We start from the raw sequence: 20383 nt of genomic DNA, 5'->3' as shown, positions 1-20383 counted from the left end.
TGTTTTTAATCTCTTGTGGTTTTTAAATTAAATTTAAATTTAAGTTTTTTTTAATTAAAAAAAACACATTTTTAAAATGACACTTAACTGCGCTTTTTTATTCTTTAAAATGTCTTTATTTTTTATGTTATGTAATGTTTGTAATTACATAACAATATTATATAACAAGGTTTAGGATTTAAGGGTTTAAAATGACCTCAAAAAAGTTTGTTTTCAGATTGCAGATAGTTGGATTCGACGTTAAAAAAACAATTTGCATAAAATTGAAATTAATAAAACGACGAGATTGAAATGACATGGTAATTTCCAGAACGAATTAACCTATTAGTCACCAATAAAACTGTCCTATTAATATTTTTTTATCAATATTAATTAATAAAAAGCCGATTTAATATCGTACGAAGAATATGTTAAGTACCGACGTAAGAAAATTACCGTAGTTCGTTATTTAAAGTAAAAGTGGTTTTTATAAGTTTACTACGAAAATTGTTTCAAAAAATAAATAAACATATCACGTTTAGGATAAGTAGATTAACAATAAACATTATAAATGCACATTATAATCACCACTTTATTACATTTATTTGCCAATAATTTTATATATTTAACCTTTTCAAAAATTCTTAATCATTAAATTGCAAAATTTAAGTTGTTTTTAATTTGGCAAAGTCGAATTTATTTTAAGACAGTTTCGTTCCAAATGGCAGGTTGTCACTCAACGTAATTTCCCCTCTATAATAAATCATGTACGAAAATCAAAAGTCATGTTAAAAACCATTAATCCGAAGCTAATCAACTTGCACTAATAAATACGAGAAATTTATCATAGAAAATTCCAGGTCTATTTTTATCGGGCGCAATTAAAATTGCCGATGGCCAAAAATTTTCCAGCAAAAAAGTATAAAAGACGCTGCAAAGATGCAAGCAAACTATTATCTTGATTTTCTTAAATCAAGTTGTTCGAAAAAATCGCAAAAATGACGTTTATTTCTAATCTCGTGGCCGTGGCGTGTATTTTCGTGGCAGGGATCGCAGCGACGTGCCCGCCCCCATTGTGGCATGTTTTCAGCTCCTACGAACCGAAGAAATATGGGTACAGAGAAGGTGAAAAGATCACGTATACCTGCAACTCTAATCACGTGCTCCAGGGCTCAGCGCAGTCGATTTGTTTGGGCGGTTTATGGAACTCCGGTCCACCAAGATGCTTCCGTAAGTTTTAAGTTTTTTTTTTTATATATCTTTATCCTCGATGTGGGAAAGTCGAATGCGCGACTTAAACATAGAGTAACAACTGTAACTCCGACCCAGTCTCGAGTTGCCTGTGCCAGTTTGGGACATTATAAATTATAATTGCCCAATAATTGCACTACTGCTGATTAAGTGCTGGCTCAGCAGGAGTTCAACCCGTTTATAGCACCTTACTCAAGGGTGCTACAGCATGATATCAGTGGGGATTGAACCCACGACCTCATGTGTGGCGTAGCAAGTGTTCTTATCACTACACCACGCTGCCGGTCCGTTAAAAACCAAACTGCAATTTCCATTTTTTTTATTCTGGCATTCTTGGGGAAGAAGCTAAAAAATATAGGATTTTTGGGTAAAGGGTTATATGAAATGTAAACTTTTGTCGAGCTAAAAACCAACTAAATATTATCTCATAAATATAATCAATAATTTTTAAACTGGCAAAATTACTTTGAGACTGGGTCGGAGTAACTAATGTTACTCTATGTTTAGGTCGTTAAATCGGCCTTTCTACATTAAGGATAAATAAATATGAAAATAATTATAAAGAATTAGGTAGATTTTTCAGTATAAAAAAAAATATTTAAAATGTTTCGATTTTGTGTTTCGTAAATTTTAATTTTAAAAATTGTTTTTTTTAACGATTGTTTATTGCGTTTAAAAATAGCCCCTTTAAATACGTTTTTTATCCTTTTTAAAATAAATCAACGGCGTTTAGTACACCCCAAGGTGTTTTACGCGGGCCAGGTTGTGCTTGAGACGGGTTTGGGCTACACGTTTTTTGGTTTTTAAAATTAAATCCACGATGTTCCATACACCCCCAAGGTGTCTTATGTGGCCCACAGAATTAAGATTTTTAATACACATTCCTGATTAAAACCAAACTTTTCTATAATTAAAAATTCTAAATTTATATTTCAGGCCCGTGTCGGGTACCACAAGTCTATGGTCGATCCTACGCCGCGCCAAGACTTCCCTTCCAGTTTCACTTCAACTTTCAGCGTTTCCCTGTCAATGTTTTTCCTTGTAACGAACCTCAAGGTAAAAAATTGTTTGGAAACACTAATTTTTTTTTAAATCACCGTTTTATAAAAAATTTTTACCGAAAAGATTTTAAAAGTCAAACCCATATGAGAGATTTGCCTAAAAAAATCAATTTTTTACCAAATACCGGACAAAAATATTGCATAAAATTATGTTTTATCCGATAAAATATACTTTCAAAAAAGCAAAGTAAATTTTAATCAAAAATTTTACAAAAAGGTCGATGTCCCTCTCGCATTCCTCCCCAGCACGGTAGCGACAACAACTTCCTACGTTCAGAGGCTTGGTACCCTGGCCAAACTATCAGATATGGTTGCAATTCTGGGTTCAATTTAGCTGGACACGATACATCAATATGTCAGTTGGATGGCTCGTGGGATCATTACGTGCCAAAGTGTATAAGTAAGTAGACTATTTTTAACGACTTTATTTTGGTAAAAGTTCGTGTAACTTATTCGCAAAGTTAGAGTTTTTTAGCCTTTTAATCGCTACAAATACGTCTAACAAAATCCAATAAAATACTATTAAAAAGAGGCGCTATTTAAAAGCAAAATTAGCTTTTAAAAAAATAGAATGTGTTTTTACAAGCTAAATTGTATGTAACACGTTTACTGTAACATCCTTATTTGACCACAGGTAGTGTTCAATGTCGTCACCGTGATGCGCCAACTAACGGTAGGTATTCTCCACACGGTCAGAGTAGTTGGATCCCAGGTTCTCAAGTCACGTATTCGTGTAATGATAATTACGAAATGGTTGGAACCCCGGTGTCGATTTGTAACAGTCACGGAGGTTGGAACCACGATGTCCCGCAGTGCCATCGAATACGTAAGCGGGCTTTATTATCAATTTTACATAGAAGTTCAAATATCAAAACATAACTCTTGTTTTACTGATTTTTTTAGCTTCATATAAACGTAACCCCTTACCTTTCCCTCAAAGGAATACAATTAATATTTTTATTAAGTAAGACCGTGCTTTTGAAACCTTTATTAGGCTGTCCGTAAACGCCGAGCTTAAAGGCGAACAGTGTGGCATTAGTGCGACTCGAACCTGAAAACCTTCGGCGTAAACCCTTCTTAAAAAAAAAACGAAAACCTTTTTATTAAAAATCGTATTTTTGTTGTAGGACATCCATGCCAACATAGAAGCGCTCCACAATACGGTTCCTACACTCCAACTAACAAGAACAACTGGTACGATGGTGATCAACAAACCTTTAGTTGTCGTAGCGGTTATTTTTTACACGGTGACAAGACCGCTAGATGTCACAATGGAGCTTGGAATAACAAAGCCCCAGCTTGTAAACGTAAATTAAGTTTGAATTTGCTGTTGAAGACTTGGGAGTAATAGATGAGACATAACTGGCCTTTAAACATATATACTGTACTAATATTTACTAGTATTATAAATTGCAAGAATGTATTTTCGTTAAAAAATCATTAAACCAACAAATTAAAAAAAAACTCTGATTTAAATCTATACAATTTTCCCCAATTTCTTTAATTTTTTTTTACATTTAATATTTCAAACAACATTTAATATTTTTTTTTTTTACATTTAATATTTTTTTTTTGTTTTTTACATAGGAAAGTGCCAACATCGATCTGCGCCTACATATGGAACATACAGTCCCACTAACACCAACCAACAATGGTATGCTGGACAACACGTGACTTATTCATGTGAAAACCATTTTCAAATTTACGGACAAGGACAAAGTACTTGCCAGGATAATGGTCTGTGGAATAACGATGTCCCACGTTGTAGACGTAAGTTAAAACCTTTAACAATTACTACAACTTCATTAAAGTATCTGAACTTAATAATATGTAAATAGACTGACTGTTTATTAATTATAAATCTATTGTAAATAGTTCGATTTTATTTAATACCTAATAAACTATGCAACCCGTTGTCAAATAGCCTAAACATTATGTAGTATTATAAACAATATTCCACAAAAAAAGCATCCATTCGGGTTAATTAAATTATTGTTACGAAACTTAACCCAAGTTTACCTATAGGTCATTGTGACCATCGAAATGGCCCTCAATATGGATCATACCGACCCCAAAACAAGAGGAGCTGGTATAATGGAGACGATGTGACGTACTCATGTAATGACGGATATTTTATGTATGGGGATGCTACATCGCATTGTGGACTTGATGGTCGATGGAACAACGCTGTCCCAACTTGCAAAAGTAAGTGAATAGTGTAATATTTAAGTAGTGTGGTATACCATTTATGGCCCCGGACTGCAGGCCGAAAGGTTTTAGGCTCGAGTCGCCTTAATGCAACACTATTTGTCCCTGAACTAGGCGTTCATGGATTCATGGAGTTTAAGACACATTACAACAGCATATCCTTTTTCAATAAAATATAAACATAACATCTTAAATTGATATGAAAAGAGCATGAGATTTAGGTTCAAAATAGTGTACGTGAATCTTTAAGCTCAAGCATATGATGTCATAAAACTTAAAGTAACTTGTTGTTTACACTTAATTTACATCTAAATTTTAAGAGTTCTGCAAACATCGTGACCCGCCCAAGTATGGATCGTATACCCCTGCTGATAACACCCAGTGGTATGCTGGACAACATGTGACCTATTTATGCAGTGGCGCTTATCAACTATACGGGAATGGTCAGAGCACTTGCCAGGACAATGGACAGTGGAATAATGATGTTCCTGTTTGTAGAAGTAAGTTGAATTAGCTAGTAATGTGGTATCTTTGTCATGGCATTGGGTTACTAACCGAAAGGTGTCGGGTTCAAACTTTAAAGTCATGCTATTTTTTCTTGGGCCCGATCTTTAAAGACTGCTTAACAGCACAACCTTTTTCAAAGAAAATTTAAAACTTTTACACGGAAAAACAAGGCTGACACGATGAACGCAACTAATTGTACCAATACTCAACAAAAAGGTTTATTTGGGACTGATATAAACACACTAAATTCAGATCAGGCCCTATTTCTTTAGAAACATTTAGGGAACAACTTCTTTTATCATTGTTTTTATAGAATTTAGCAACACATAACCTTTAAACCAGATTGAATTTGGTGTGTATTTTACATGTCACCTTGTATGTAAAAAAAAACAAAGATTAAACTATTTTTTAAATTTGCAGGACATTGTAACCACCGAGAAGGTCCTCAATATGGATCATACCTTCCTAAAAACAAGAAGAACTGGTACAATGGAGACACGGCAACTTACTCATGTAATGATGGATATTTCATGTATGGGGATGCGTCAGCAACTTGTATGCCCACTGGGCGATGGAACAATGCTGTCCCAACTTGCAAACGTAAGTCATGATTAGGGCGTTGTTATAACTTGGTTTCAAAACGTTTAGGCCCAGATTAGGTTAATAGATTTGTATATAAGACAACATGAAGCAAAGAACTTACAATTAAGTTGTGCTTACAAAACTAGAATTGCCTTAACAAGCTTGTTAGATTCAATTCTTGATTTTTTTGATAAAAGTTGAACGTCAAAAATTTTGATTTAAAACAAGCAATACAGGTTAGACTTTAACCTGTACCAACAAGCTACATACCCATTCTTGTTTGTTGCTTGCACTAATTTTAGACCCTTAAGGCTGAGATCGGAAGTATACCCTTCAGCTGAATGCATATAACTTGCATTGATATTTGATGTTTGTATTAAATTTTAAATATTTGTACAGGATATTGCCGACATAGAAATGCACCCAAATATGGAACCTACAGCCCACCAGATAAAACTCAATGGTACGATGGACAACATGTGACGTATTCATGTAATGCCCCTTGGATTCTGTATGGGCAAGGCCAGAGCACTTGTGGAAAGAACGGGCAATGGAATAATGCTGTTCCAACGTGTAGACGTAAGTGAAGATCTTTTTAAAGTCACTTTTATATAAAGAACCTTTCAAAATGTTAAACTCAAAAGCCAAAGGCTTCTAAGCTTAGTTTCAAATAAACAAGCTTAAGCTAAGAACCAAATTAGCAAGCATTTTATGATGGTTTTAAAAACCAAAATGACAGTTTACGACCCTTCGTTTGGAATTATCAGACAGTATACAGGCCTTAACAAAACTATAAAATATTCTAAACTAACAATAATTGTCTTACAGGTCACTGCGGCCACCGAGATGGCCCCCAATATGGAACTTATCTCCCTAAAAACAAAAGAGAGTGGTACAATGGAGACACGGCAACTTACTCATGTAATGATGGATATTTTATGTATGGGGATGCGAGGTCGACTTGTGGAATCAACGGACGATGGAACAACGATGTCCCGACTTGCAAAAGTAAATCTTTATCTTATTGTTTAAAGTCCATGTTTATCAAATAAAACGCAAACTTCTGTAAGCTACAAATGAAGTTTTAGCCTTGCTACGTTTAATTTCTCTCCAAAAAAAAACAAAGAAAATTCGCTTTACAAATGGCAAGAGCGCATTAAGTTCTAAGTCAAGTTGGTGACTTAAAATTTATAAACAAAAACACAATTTTTTAGGTATATTTACAATGCTTTAATTACCTTTCACAGAATTTTGCCCCCACCGAAATGCACCCAAATACGGAAAATACAGTCCTCCAGATAAAACTCAATGGTACGATGGACAACACGTGACATATTCTTGCAATCTACCATGGATTCTTTACGGACAAGGCCAAAGCACTTGTGGAAAGAACGGGCAATGGAATAATGCTGTTCCAACATGTAGACGTAAGTGAAGACCTTTTTAAAGAGGTTTAAGTCACTTTTATATAAAAAACCTTTCAAAGTGTGAAAGCTAAGAACCAAGTAAGCAGGCATTTAATTGGCTTCAAACGGGACTACAAATGTGATAGTTTACGACATTTCTTTTGTATTATTAAACAATACAGGCCTAGAAATATATGTGTTTTTCTGAATTAACAAGACCTTACTTTACAGGTCACTGTAACCACCGAGATGGCCCCCAATATGGAACATACCTCCCCAAAAACAAAAGAGAGTGGTACAATGGAGACACGGCAACTTACTCATGTAATGATGGATATTTTATGTACGGGGATGCGAGGTCGACTTGTGGGATCAACGGACGATGGAACAACGATGTCCCGACTTGCAAAAGTAAAACACTTCACTTTGTATATAAATTTATATAAATGGTAGCTTGTTATATGGGTTGTAACAGGGGTTTTCTCGTTAAGAAACCTTGACAAAATTGCATAGAGAATTTGCCAACAAATGACTTATATCTTAGAAAATTAACAATACTATTGAAAGTACAATGTTTTAATCATAAATACTTTTACAATCTAACAGAATTTTGCCGACATAGAAATGCTCCCCAATACGGTAAATACAGCCCAGCAGGTAAAAACCAGTGGTACGCTGGACAGCATGTCACATATTCGTGTAATGACCCTTGGCAACTGTACGGGGACGGTCGAAGCACTTGTCAGGACGATGGAAGATGGAATAACAATGTTCCTACTTGTAGAAGTAAGTGAGATGCCAACAAAAGACTTAAAGAGTCGCGTCTAAGGGGTTTTGATAAAGTCTATTTACCATTTTACGACGTGGTTTTGGGAATAGAAACCAGTGCTAACCGTTCAGTCTAAAACATGGAGAACAATCCAAACCAAACACTTGCTATAATTACCCCTAAATTCACCGCCCAAATTTTTCATGTAACATTTCTTGTTTTAGGGCATTGTAACACAAGAGATGCACCACAACATGGAGGATACGTGGGAACGAAAACAACTTACTACAACGATGACACTGCAACTTTTAAATGTAATAAAAACTACAAGTTAGTTGGACATGCTTCTTCTCTGTGCCAAGCTAATGGAAGATGGGGAACAAGTGTGCCAACTTGTGTTGGTTAGTGAAAACCAATTTACATAACCAAAGTTTATATCAATTAAAAATAATTTTTCGAAAGTAAAACAAAAAATATTCCATAACGCATTTACGATTTCTAATATTTTCAACTAAATCACATAATAATTATTTAAATAGCAAAAGTATTGTAATATAGTTAAAGAAATGCAATTTATTTCTACTTTTTCTACTTACAGCTTTGAGATGCACTCATAGAGCCTCCCCACAGTACGGAGCATTCAGTCCCTCCTGGAAGTTTGTGTGGGACCACAACGATGAGGTTCAATACAGTTGTAATGATGGTTACTATATGGTGGGAAAACCAATTTCGACTTGTAAGCATGGAAACTGGGATAACAGTGTGCCTACATGTAAAAGTAAGTACATTGGTTATAAAGTTAATTTTAAGTAAATGTGAATGGTTTGTTATAAGGCACTTTTTAAACAATAGCTAATATCCCAACCTTTGGTCAGGATTTTAATTGTAATAAAGTCATAACTTTTTACTAATATTTGCTAGTGACAATTTACTAAAGCATCATAAACAGGGTTTTATGTATTTTGAAAGCCTTTAAATTAGACATGCATATATATGTGCACTACCGTCCATTATATAAATTAACTAAAAAAATTTACAACAACTTATCATTTAGTAATAATATAACAAAAAAACATATAACCCTAGCCATTTCTATTGCTGCAACATTTTTAAATTCCTTCCAAAAAAAAAAACAATTTTAAAATATTTATATAAATAAAGTAAAATACCTCTTATAATGTTTCAGAAAACAAAAAATGCCCACACCCGACAGCGCCTCGCTATGGAGGATATATCCCAACTTGGAAATTTCAATGGAACACAGATGACACGGTCAGTTATTACTGTACTACTGGGTATACATTAAGTGGTCAAACTGTTGCTCAATGTCAGTCTAGTGGAAAATGGGATAACCCTTCCACTCCAACCTGTCACCGTAAGTATATCTTGTTTAGAGTTACCTCTTATAAATTTTTAAGTAGGTGAATTTTGTATGTAACGTAGTATAACAATTTTTTTAGTGTGTCAATTTAAAAAGAGATTTAATTTCTTGTTTTGTTATTAATAAATTATGTTAAAACCTTATAAATATTATATTGTTACTTAACAGCAAAAACAACTACGACTCGATATGTCGCCCCAACGACCCGATACGTTGCCCCAACTACACGTTATACTCCCCCTCCCACTCGCTATACCCCATTTACTACCAAATATTTTTCCACAACTAAAAAAAGTACATTTAATCAACCTTCTAGCTTGAGTTGTGCAGGAAGATGTGGTAATGCTGGAGGTCATTGCGGTTGCTCACTAATTTGTAACTTTTTCAACAACTGCTGTGTTGATTACAACCGAGTGTGCTATTAAGTGTAAGTTGAAGGCCTGGCATTTTATACAAAAAAGTAATTTTAAATATTATCTCTTTATTTTTATTAATTATTGATGTAAAACAGTCAATTTTTCAACCATATAGAGTAACATCAGTTTCCTTGACCCTGTCTAGAGTTGGCTTTGGCAGTTTGGGATATTATACTTTTGAAATTGTCTGATAATTAAGCTGCTGATTAAGCATTGAATCAGCAGATGATCATATCATTTATAGCACCTTACTTAGGAGCATTACAGCATGATGACAGTGTAAATCGAACCCAGAACATCATGTAGTAAAGCCAAGTGTTTTGACCACTACATCATGCTGCTAGACATATTTGTAAAAAGTAAATTATACTTTGAGTGTGACACTAGTTTATATTAAGAAAAGATATATGTTTTAAGTATATATAAATAGTCGTCCAATTAATATTTTTACTGTAGTTTTTTTATATTTATGTTAATTAATTCTATTTTATCTCTTTAGGGTTAAATGAACAAACAGATATATGAGCAATGCATGAAGAACATGCAGACTTTGTAAAAAAAAAAGTTTATCATTATATATTGCATCTTTCTTTTAAAGTGTATTTTTCTTAAAGTTCTATAAACATGCTTATAACAGAAATAAAGACAAAGCAATGTAACTATTTGTGTGTTGATATTTAAAAAATATGTCGAGTTTTAACTTCATAAAGTAGTAATACTACATAATAAAACATCAAGAGTAACACTAACATATCTTACCTTCTCGCGGATTATAAATCTGAATATTTTCATATTCCATGTAAATTATATCAAATTTGTTCTAGTTAGACAGTATTTTAAAGACCTGAATAACAAATTGTTAAAGCAAACATACAGTGCGCGCTCCGACCCACGTGGTTTAAAATCAAAACAAATTTTTGGCGCCCCTAGCAACCAATTTATTAAGTTTATCCTCAATAGTTTAGAAATTTATAAAATTTTAGCCTTGGTAACTTAATAAATCCTTATTTTTTACTTTCTTCAATAATACAAACCTTCATTAGAACGCTAAGACAGAGTTATAATCATTCATGCTAACAGCGTTTTGTTGTACAAATAATATAACACATATTTTTAAACTTTTAGTTTAATAATTAAGTGATCAATGTACAAAAACCACGAAATGTTTTATCATGTTGAATTAATGACGTCACATGTTATGACGTGATCTTTCTTTTTTTGTATTTTTTCTTCATCATTTGTCTTCGTTTCAATCTTTTCTCTTCTTTTGTCAATGCTGGAGAGTCCTTTTTTTCTGGAGTAGAATTCTTGACTTTTGATGTCTCTGAAGCAGGAGTTTTAACCTCAACTTTTTCTAAAGCAGTACTTTTAACAACTTTTTTCTCCGAAACAGGAGTTTTAACCTTCTTAGGTTTAACAACAGTCTTTTGATTTTTTATTTTATTCCCAAGATGTTTTCCAGATTTTTGTCCCTTTTTCGTGACATTTTTTTCTTCCTTTGGTTGATTTTTGCCAGACTTTTTGCTCACAAATTTTGAAATCTCCCTTTTTTTATCCAAGATACCGGGAATGGGCCGAACTAATGCTCCAGGCTTGTTTTTGTTCCGTTGATATCTTTTCAGTTGTTGCATGGTTGGTTTAGCTGGTCGAACTTAAAAATAAAAAATGTTTTTAATTTCAGAGAAAAACAAAATGATGCTATTAGTTATAAACCAACAAATTTAACAGATTTTTTGCTACAAATCACATAAAAACTTTATTTAAAAGATACATTAAACAATAAAATATAAGGTTTGTTACTGTTTGGGTTAAAGTTTTTCTTAAACTTTGATTTTTCCTCTTTCACTTCTTCATTCTCTTCATTCAAGTCTAATGAATTATGGGATAATATTAAAAATGATTTTACAAAATAAGGGTTTCACTGAAATATGTCTTAGAACACCATTTTACCAAACGTGGGACATTTTATTTTAGCGCCCTTCTACCCTTATGCTACCCTGAAAATGTCCCAAATTTCCAGATTGATGACATTTCAGTATATTTAATATTATTCTAAACCGCCAAAGACAACCTTAGACTGGGTCGAGGTAACAAATGGGACTCTTTGTTTAGGTTGAAAAGATGTTCTTAACAACAATAAAGATAGAGATATCTAAAATAGGGACACTTTAAATTAACCCCCTATTACCCTTATACCTCTTAGATAATGTTTTTAAATTTACAAAAAAAATTTGACCAAAATTTCGATAAAATTTTACTTTTTGTAATTTTGGTTTTTAAAAATGTTTTTTTTAGAAAAAAAATTTACCTTCATCATTACTCTCACTTTCACTGTCTTCTACTTTTTGATCAACTTTAAACTTTGTGACATCATCAGCCGGTATATTGTTCGAAAACTTCTTGAATTTCGCAACAAAGAACCCATCCATGTTGTGGGTGTGAGGGTAAAATCGTCGGGTCAGTTTAAGGGAGGGGTGGAAGCGATATTTGCGAAATCTGAAGTTTTCAATAAATTTAAATTATTGAAAAATAGTTTAAATTTGCAATATAAAAAACTAGTCGATGGCCTGCCCTGCGATCAGAATGTAATATGGTTGCACCTTTCAACTAATATTTGCCGACAGTAATTTACCAATGAATCCTAAATGACTGTTTTTATTTATTTTGTAGCCCTATAAATTTGACTACATTTATATACATATATATATCCTCCATTTAGCTCCATGATATAAAAATTGTTTTAATTTTGGCAAACACAACTAAAGACAAATCTGAACCCATAATTTAGGACTAAAAATAAATATTTATTTTTTTTCATTAATTTATATTTATTTTGATAAGAGGTTTGCTGTTGTGATCTATTAAGTATGAGCTTAAAACCTAATAGGGTGGCATTGGTATGGCTCAAATCCCAGCCCTTTTGACTCAAAAACCCTGATTTAATGATATATCACACTTAGATTTACATATAAAAACTTAAATAGGAACCTGCTGAACCCTTCTGTTCCAAACTGAAGTCCAGTTTCAACAAGTTTCACATTTCTCTTGTTCAGTGCATAATTCACCACCTCCTCATTCTCTTCAACCTGGAACAATGGGATAACAATTGGGCATTGTTGTTTACATTGTTACATTTAATCAGATGTTTTTATGTTTAAAAATTAACTTACCATAACAGAGCACGTACAGTATACAATATATCCACCAGATGGAGAAGTTGCATTGCAAGAATCAATTGCAGATAAAATTAACTCTTTCTGTGAAACAAAAATTCAACAAAAAATAACTTTAAAATCGAAGAAAATTAAATTTATATTAACATATGATGCTTGATATAATAATTACTTGTAAATGAGAACATTTTTTGATGTCGTTTTCATCCTTGCTTATTTTAACAGCAGGGTCCTTAGATATTACCCCTGTACCGCTACATGGAGCATCTAACAAAACTCGGGAGAAGTTACCCATAATCTGTTAAATGAAAAAGGTTGTTGTACAAGTTAGTTTAAATGCAGTGGTTTAAACACTTGGTTATTTATTCCCCACTGTATTTATTTTGTAAAGCTCTAAGCAAGGTGCTATGAAGTATAAACTACTGGTGAGCTTAAAACCAAGCAAAGTTAATAATCTGACAATATGTTAAATACAATTTTAAGCTTCCAAAATTAATTCGAGACTTGGTCAATAAAATAAATGTTACTCTAAATTTAGGCCATAGAGTCAATCTTCCTAGATTGTAGATAGATGTACAAGTTAAAAAACTAAACACAAAAAGCCTCGAACTACAACTGGTTTTGCAATTTTTATTACAGAGTAGGTAAAATACAATCTTAATACTTACGGTAGGAAAAGATCTTCCATCATAGTTAGACACCACTGTATTACTTATTCCCATTCTATGCAAGTTCCCAACCACTGCTTTCAATCTCTGCTTGTTGACATCATTTACAAATATAAACCCACTGTTCTTCATTAGTTGAGCTGCAATAACATATCAATAGAACAAAGCTAATACTTAATGTTAGCAAATTTGTGTAGAACTTTTACAAATAAAACTATAAATAATTCGAAGTAGCCAGTTACATTTTATTTTAAAACCTAACTCTTCATTTAAACTTATAGAAATGTTAACACCTAAATATAAAGTGCCATTCAGTAGCAAAATCAAGTAAAGTTTTTATTTACCAATATAAGTTGTCTTTCCCCCAGGAGCTGAACACATATCCAAGATCTTCTCACCAGGTTGAGGAGCTAACGCCATTACAGGAAGAAAACTGGAAGCTCCTTTAAACAATAAAAAAATCATTACAAAACGTTAAAGTATATGAGCTAGGGATGGGCTAAAATCCAAATTACTGAGATTCGACGAGTCCGAGTATTTTGTCGCGATACTCGGCCGAGTCCGAGTACTCGGTTATGACGTCATTTAAACATATATAATTGTTCACGAGAATCTTTTCTGCATAATTTTAAAACTGAAAAATTTGCCAAAAAACACGTATTTATGAATTATAAAGTGTTTATTTAACGTTGGCAAAACTTTTTGCCGCTGATAGCAATATCATTTTAAGTCCAAACGAAAATGTAAAAGTTTCAAATTTATTATGCGTTAAATTTTACAATGTAAAAGTGTATTTGTTGCGCAATCGTTGCTTAAATAACGTGATATAATTAAGAGTAGATTTTAATTTATTAGAAAAAGGCAAATTTCGTGTTTTTCTATGTGAAGTAATTCGTATACGATCTTAAATAACAAATTATTACTCGGCGTCCGAGTACTAAAAAATGCTTGACGAGCACGAGTATTAAAATTTTTCTAATACTCGGGCCGAGTACTCGGACTCGGATTCGATTGGCCCATCTCTAATATGAGCTATCTTTATTTTAACTGTATAATCAAAGTATTAATTAATTAATTCAAGAATTTTTTAATTAAATTACAGATCAGAATTTGGGCGCTTATATTTAAACAGTTTTTTTCAAATCACTCTTAAACTGTATCAATTGAAAAAACAACTAACCTTGGATCATATAATGCCCAGCTAAATACTCCGGTGTTGCCCCAATTGGAACGGGAGAATCAAAAACAACCAAACCAACTTTTGTCCATTTTGCTAGAGGGTCCAAGTTTACTCCTCTCGATATAAGAGCCTGAAATATATTAAAATACAATATAGTTAAGGTTTGTTGTATAATGTTTTTTTTTCTCATGGACTTTTTTAAGCTCTTTGTAAAGGCTGGTTACAGTTTAAACGTTGAATCTCTTGCTATTTTATCCAAGGCCATAGTCATTATTCTACACCACTATTGTAGAATTCTTACCAAAACATTTTTTTATATAATTATCCTCGATGTGGGAAGGTCGAATGCACAACTTAAACATAAAGTAACATCAGTTACTCCAACCCAGTCTCGAGTTGCCTTTTTAGCAGTTTGAAATATTATATAGATTATAATTTAAATGTCTAGAGCTCGATTCCTGTTATTAACATGTTATAGATAACTTCTAAGACTTACAGCCCCAATGGTAAATTCTATAAGTCCATTTAAATACCAACTTAATGTAAAAGGACCCTCAGAATCTCACCCAGATGTCATCATAATCAAATAAGACAAAGTGGAATTGTTTCATCATTGAGACATTTGACAATCACAATAATCTCACAAACAAGACCACTTTGTCAATAAAATATTCCCATTTGTGGTGATTAATAAAATTATTTAATTATTTAATAAAAAAAAAAATATCAAAAACATATTTTGTAGAACTACATATATTGAACAAAAATTATTTTTTACCTGTGCCAAATCCCTTCGTTTAGTCTTTAAAGTATTAGTTCTTATGGTTATAGGTCTACTGGTTTCATTTGCTTCAAGAAATGCAATTAACTAAAACAAAATTAAATTATTTATTAACAAAACATTAAGTTTACTAAATAATTTTAGCTTATGTTTGTGTTTTTATTTATCTCTAATGTGAGAAAATCGACTTTACGACATAAACATAGAGTAACAATAGTTATCCCGACCCAGTCTCAAGTTACATATGACAGTTTCAAATAATTTTAAATATAATTGTGCCTTACCTAATAGTGCACAACATTGAAGCAGTAGGAAATAAACCCAAGACCCCTAATATTAAAACCAAAAGATTGAAATAGGTATAAAATTTTTAAGCTTACCTCACTTAATGGAAACATATCGACAAATTTATCAATTAAAAAATAGTTGTAACTGTAATATGTACACAGATCCTTTCGCAATACTGACATATACTCTTTTCGTTTTCTAAAAATAAAAAATAAATAATAGTTTTACAAAATTTAACAGACATTAACATTTGTTACACTAAATTATTCTATTTCATGAATTTATTTTTTAATCAAAATTATATAACTTGTTTTTTTTGTAATCTGGTTACCTTCCTTCTTCTGACTTGTTAGCAAAATCACCCAAAACTGAAACAATATTTTTGATTCGTTGATGAACAACGTCTAAACCTGGACTCTGGACCAGTAAAACAAGGTTAAGGAAAAATTTAATTTGCTAGCGTTATATTTTGATCTGCTAATTATATTTTGTAAAACCTTAAACCTTTTAAAAAATTTAATCTACAAACACCCAATTTTAAAAGTTCAATTTAAAAGGATATTTTCAGCGTCGATTTCCTGACCACTAGGTAGCACAAAAGGTTCATTTTCAGCAATATTTGTTTCTAGTTTTCCTTCAGGTATTTCTCTAAAATTAAAAGTTTTTTTAAAGTTTTATATTAAAAAACTTAAATCTTTAATTGATAAAAAAAAAATTTAAAACTCAATTTTTTTTACTTTATTATGTTATATTATATAAAATTGCTTTATTATTTTTACTGGTGTAGTGGTTAAAACACATGGCTTCACTAAATGAGGTCCTGGGTTCAATTTTCACTGCTCTCAAGCTGTAGTGCCCTTGAGCAAAGAATTATAAATGTTATAAACTTCTGCTAAGCGAACACTAAATTATCATGACCTTAATTATCAAAAAATTATATTTAATTACATTTCAAATTGGCAAATTTAACTCAAGACTGGGTCAAGTAACTGATGTTATGTTTTGGTCAAGCGGGTTAACCTTCCTGCATCGAGGTTCAATTGACCTTTCCACATCGAGGTTTGTTTTAAACAAACAAAAAAATGTTTTAAAAAAAAAAAAATTCTAACTTACTTGTTGATTTGTTTTTGTTTCTTTTTTGTCAATTTTGATTTTTTCTCAATGGGAAGTTGTTCGTCTGTGACATCATCATCTTCACTTATGACATCATCATCATCACTTATGACATCATCAATGTTCATCTCATCCAAGATTCTCTCCTTGGTGGCGATGTTGTTCATTTCATCTCCATCAAAATTATCATCCATCTAAAAAAAAAATTTTTTAATTTAAAAATATTTTATAGAAAATTGATCTTTTTAAATAAATTAATAATCTTAAATGTTAGATTTTACTAAAAGTTTTTTTGTTAATAAATTTTGTATAAAAATGCTTTAGCCATGACAGTTATTGTTTAGATTTAGACTCAAGATGTTTAAAGTAATAAAAATACTTGATTTTTATAAAAATAAGTAATAAAAAAAAGTTATGAATTTTTTTTGTAATTCCAATTTAGTCATAACTGTTAAAGTAAGAATAAAACCCTTTCACAAATTCAAACCTAATTTTTAGTTGTTTTTTAATGAAAATATTTGTTTCTAAATCAATAAGTAATAAAAATATATACTTCTAAGCACTGGCGTCGATCCTGGGGGTGCAGGGGGTGCATGCACCCCCACTTTTAATTTTATCAAATGCTGAATATATGTGGCACCCCTAGAATATTTGCAAAATTTTGCATTTGGTGTAAAAACGGATAGTTATATACGCGATCTAAAAAATTTCACGATAATAAATACTTGGAATGTCGCCAAGTACTTAACAAATGTTAATCAAAATGGCATTTTCTGCGTGCCACGTTGTAGATTGTGTAAAACTGGAATTATTGCGAAACAAATAACGATTGTCTGTCCTCTATTTTAAGTAATAATTGTACTTCCGTTTGTTAAAAACCAACGTGGTCTGCTATCGTTGCGAACATCAAGATTAAGACTATTTAGAGTCTATTTTAGAAAAGCTAAACCAACTATGAGCACTTTAAAACGTTTTTTTTTAGAAAATACGTTACTTTTTTTGGCACCCCTAACATTAGTAAAAAAATTTTTTGGATCGACGCCCATGCTTCTAAGTTAAACAAATAAATATTAATGAACTGGCAGCGTGGTGTAGTGATAAGAACACTTACACTCCACAGAAGGTAGTGGGTTCAATCCCCACTGATCTCATGCTGTAGTGCCCTTAAGTAAGGCGCTATAAACGGTATAAACTCCTGCTGAGCCAGCATTTAATCAGCAGCAGAATTATCGGGCAATTATAATCTATTATATCCCAAACTGCCTAAAGCAACTCGAGACTGGGTTGGAGTTACTGATGTTACTCTATGTTGAGGTCACGCATTTGACTTTTCTATATCGAGGATAAAGATATATACAAAAAAAAAACTTATAATTTAAAATTTAAGTAAATAAAAATGCAAAATTAATTTTTTTAATTAAAAATGTTTTTAATTACCAAACCATCTTCATCTGAATCAGACTCCAGCAGTTTTAAACCATGGTTTTCATTGTCCTCATTGTTGCCCATTGTTTCCTCATTGTTGTCTGACAATGACTCCTCATTTCCATCTGATAGTAACCCACCATTGTTGTTTTTATTGTCACTAAACAATGGGCCCTCATTTTCAGAATCATTTTCTTTGAGTTTCTTTTCTAAAATATGTTTAAAATATTTTGTAATCTATAAGGCTAGTGGACGATATTTATAAGTATGTCAAATTTATGGGCCCTTAAATTTCAAAAAAACTGCCATTTGTGGAAGGCCATTAAATTGACACAGATAAATATTAGTTAAGAGTGGTGGGTTCAATCCCCACTGCTGTAATGCTGGAGCGCTAATAATTAGGAAGGCTGCTATAAACAATAAAAACTCTTGCTAAGCCAATACTTAATCAGCAGCATAATTATCAAAAACACAAATTTCGGAAATAAATTTGAGATCATGTTTTAACAACGAACCCGGTGTGTCTGCCTTCAATAATATTTTCTTTAATAATCTTCTTTTTTCCCTTTGTTTAGCTCGACTTGAGGCTTTTTTAGTTGGATTTATTTCATCTAAATATATTTAAAATATTGTTAATAGACCTATACTAAGTAGGTCATAGTAATATTAATAATTAAAAACAAAAAAATTCATAAGCAAAAAACTGTAAAATTGAATTAATATATTCGAATTAAACTCATTATCAAATGCAATAATCATTAAAGAATCTGACTTTAAATAAAATATAATTTATATAGGCCTATACAATAAAGTATCAACAAATAACCTTTCCATTTCTTAGGCATAGCCAAATCTTGCTGTCGGCGGGATTTAGGTCCAGGACCTCGGATGTTGCGTTTTTCGGGATCAAGATGTCTTCGACCCATCTTGGCTCTTCACTAATTCCTCGTCTTTTTTCTAAAACAATAAAATGTTGATAATAGCTAAAAAATAATTCAATATTCGAACTTATATATTAATATCAGAGTTCACTTCTGCCCAAGTGTCCTAAAAAGAGTCTCACTACTGCTCAGGTGTCCTTTTTTACCCCACAACTATTTATATAAACAGAAATTAAACAGAAATTTAAAGCATTTATTAACTAATATTTATGCTCTTTAAAGTAATATGAGTTTAAAGAATTAAGTTTCATTCTACCTGATAAGATTTCTTGAGTTTTTCGTACAAACTTTCTTGCTCAGCAAATAAATTAAATTTTTTTGATTCAGCCACGTTATTAACTAGATCAGAATTAAACCTACAAAATTAAGAAGTGTTAAGCTCAGTTATATACCAAGTTTTTTTTAAACCAGGCAATAGTCATTAATTGTTACATAAATACATAGATATAGAAAATAATACCCGAACAATTTATACATATACTCAATTTTGTGTTGTATATATTAACTTAATACTTTTTAAGATAAAGCTATTATATTTAGTTATAGGCAATTTATGAAATTGCAATAAACCGATAAACTCACCTTAATTCAATTAAAACACCGAAACCAAGCACCAAACAAACTCCCAACGTTGTAAAAATTTGATAATTGGAAAGTCTTGTACGTTCGTGAAGTTCAGAAGGACCTTGTGATCTTCTTATTAAAACTTTTGCACTGAAGTCACTATTTCGTAACTTTCTCGCATTCACAATTGATTTGGTTTCTCGTGCAACTTTTGATGTTGCTTGTCCCATTACCAAAAAAGCAGTTTTTTATAATTTTTAATTTAAAGCCCACTGCCCTTAGCTATAAACAAAACATAAAATTGGTTTTAATTTTAGACACATTTATATTTTTTTTGTATATATCTTTATTCCGATGTTAAAAGGTCAACTGCACAACCTAAACATAGACAGATAGAGTAAGATTACTTACCCCAACCCAGTCTCAAGTTGCCTTTGACAGTTTGAGATATTATAAACAGATAAAGATTATAATTTCCTGATAATTTTGCTGGTGATAAAGTTGTGGCTCAACGGAAATTTATACGGATTATGGCACTTTACTTTTACTCTAAGAGCGCTACAGCATGAGGGAAGTGGAAATTGAACCTACGACCTCATGTAGTGAAGCTTAGTGTTCTTACCACCTCACCACGCTGCCGGTTTTATTTTCAGATTTTCTGTGATCTTTAATCGAATATTTAAACTATAA

At 31.9% G+C, this 20383-nt stretch overlaps 2 protein-coding genes across 2 annotated transcripts; one reads left to right on the top strand and one right to left on the bottom strand.

The window, feature by feature from the left end:
- Positions 1 to 951: 951 nt before the first annotated feature.
- Positions 952 to 10213, top strand: LOC145749618 (CUB and sushi domain-containing protein 3-like). The gene is made up of 19 exons (XM_082565439.1): positions 952 to 1209; positions 2167 to 2286; positions 2509 to 2691; positions 2926 to 3117; positions 3419 to 3598; positions 3879 to 4061; positions 4317 to 4496; positions 4820 to 4999; positions 5427 to 5606; positions 5988 to 6167; positions 6417 to 6596; positions 6836 to 7015; positions 7226 to 7405; positions 7601 to 7780; positions 7988 to 8164; positions 8362 to 8541; positions 8950 to 9138; positions 9313 to 9571; positions 10060 to 10213. The coding sequence occupies exons 1-18, from the start codon at positions 978 to 980 to the stop codon at positions 9567 to 9569; spliced, it is 3333 nt and encodes a 1110-aa protein (XP_082421565.1). The 5' UTR covers positions 952 to 977; the 3' UTR covers positions 9570 to 9571; positions 10060 to 10213.
- Positions 10132 to 19487, bottom strand: LOC145749619 (uncharacterized). Its single transcript, XM_082565441.1, has 18 exons — positions 19386 to 19487; positions 19015 to 19145; positions 18704 to 18799; positions 18201 to 18397; positions 16764 to 16957; positions 16213 to 16298; positions 15982 to 16075; positions 15743 to 15848; positions 15360 to 15449; positions 14582 to 14711; positions 13746 to 13844; positions 13402 to 13541; positions 12906 to 13031; positions 12731 to 12817; positions 12549 to 12646; positions 11869 to 12056; positions 11361 to 11429; positions 10132 to 11211 (listed from the first exon to the last, which is right to left on the bottom strand). The coding sequence occupies exons 2-18, from the start codon at positions 19112 to 19114 to the stop codon at positions 10757 to 10759; spliced, it is 2355 nt and encodes a 784-aa protein (XP_082421567.1). The 5' UTR covers positions 19115 to 19145; positions 19386 to 19487; the 3' UTR covers positions 10132 to 10756.
- Between the last annotated feature and the right edge of the window lie 896 nt (positions 19488 to 20383).

This window comes from Corella eumyota, chromosome 4 (genome assembly GCF_963082875.1).
Source record: "Corella eumyota chromosome 4, kaCorEumy4.1, whole genome shotgun sequence".
Taxonomy (NCBI): domain Eukaryota; kingdom Metazoa; phylum Chordata; class Ascidiacea; order Phlebobranchia; family Corellidae; genus Corella; species Corella eumyota.
This window is presented reverse-complemented; position numbering and strand designations above follow the sequence as displayed.

Coding starts and splice junctions, on each gene's coding strand:
- LOC145749619 (XM_082565441.1), bottom strand. CDS start 19,114: ATGGGTCGAAGACATCTTGATCCCGAAAAACGCAACATCCGAGGTCCT. Junction 18,800..19,014: donor TATGCCTAAGAAATGGAAAG/GTTATTTGTTGA, acceptor AAATATATTTAG/ATGAAATAAATCCAACTAAA. Junction 16,299..16,763: donor AAACAAAAACAAATCAACAA/GTAAGTTAGAAT, acceptor TTTTAATTTTAG/AGAAATACCTGAAGGAAAAC.
- LOC145749618 (XM_082565439.1), top strand. CDS start 978: ATGACGTTTATTTCTAATCTCGTGGCCGTGGCGTGTATTTTCGTGGCA. Junction 4,497..4,819: donor CGCTGTCCCAACTTGCAAAA/GTAAGTGAATAG, acceptor CTAAATTTTAAG/AGTTCTGCAAACATCGTGAC. Junction 5,000..5,426: donor TGATGTTCCTGTTTGTAGAA/GTAAGTTGAATT, acceptor TTAAATTTGCAG/GACATTGTAACCACCGAGAA.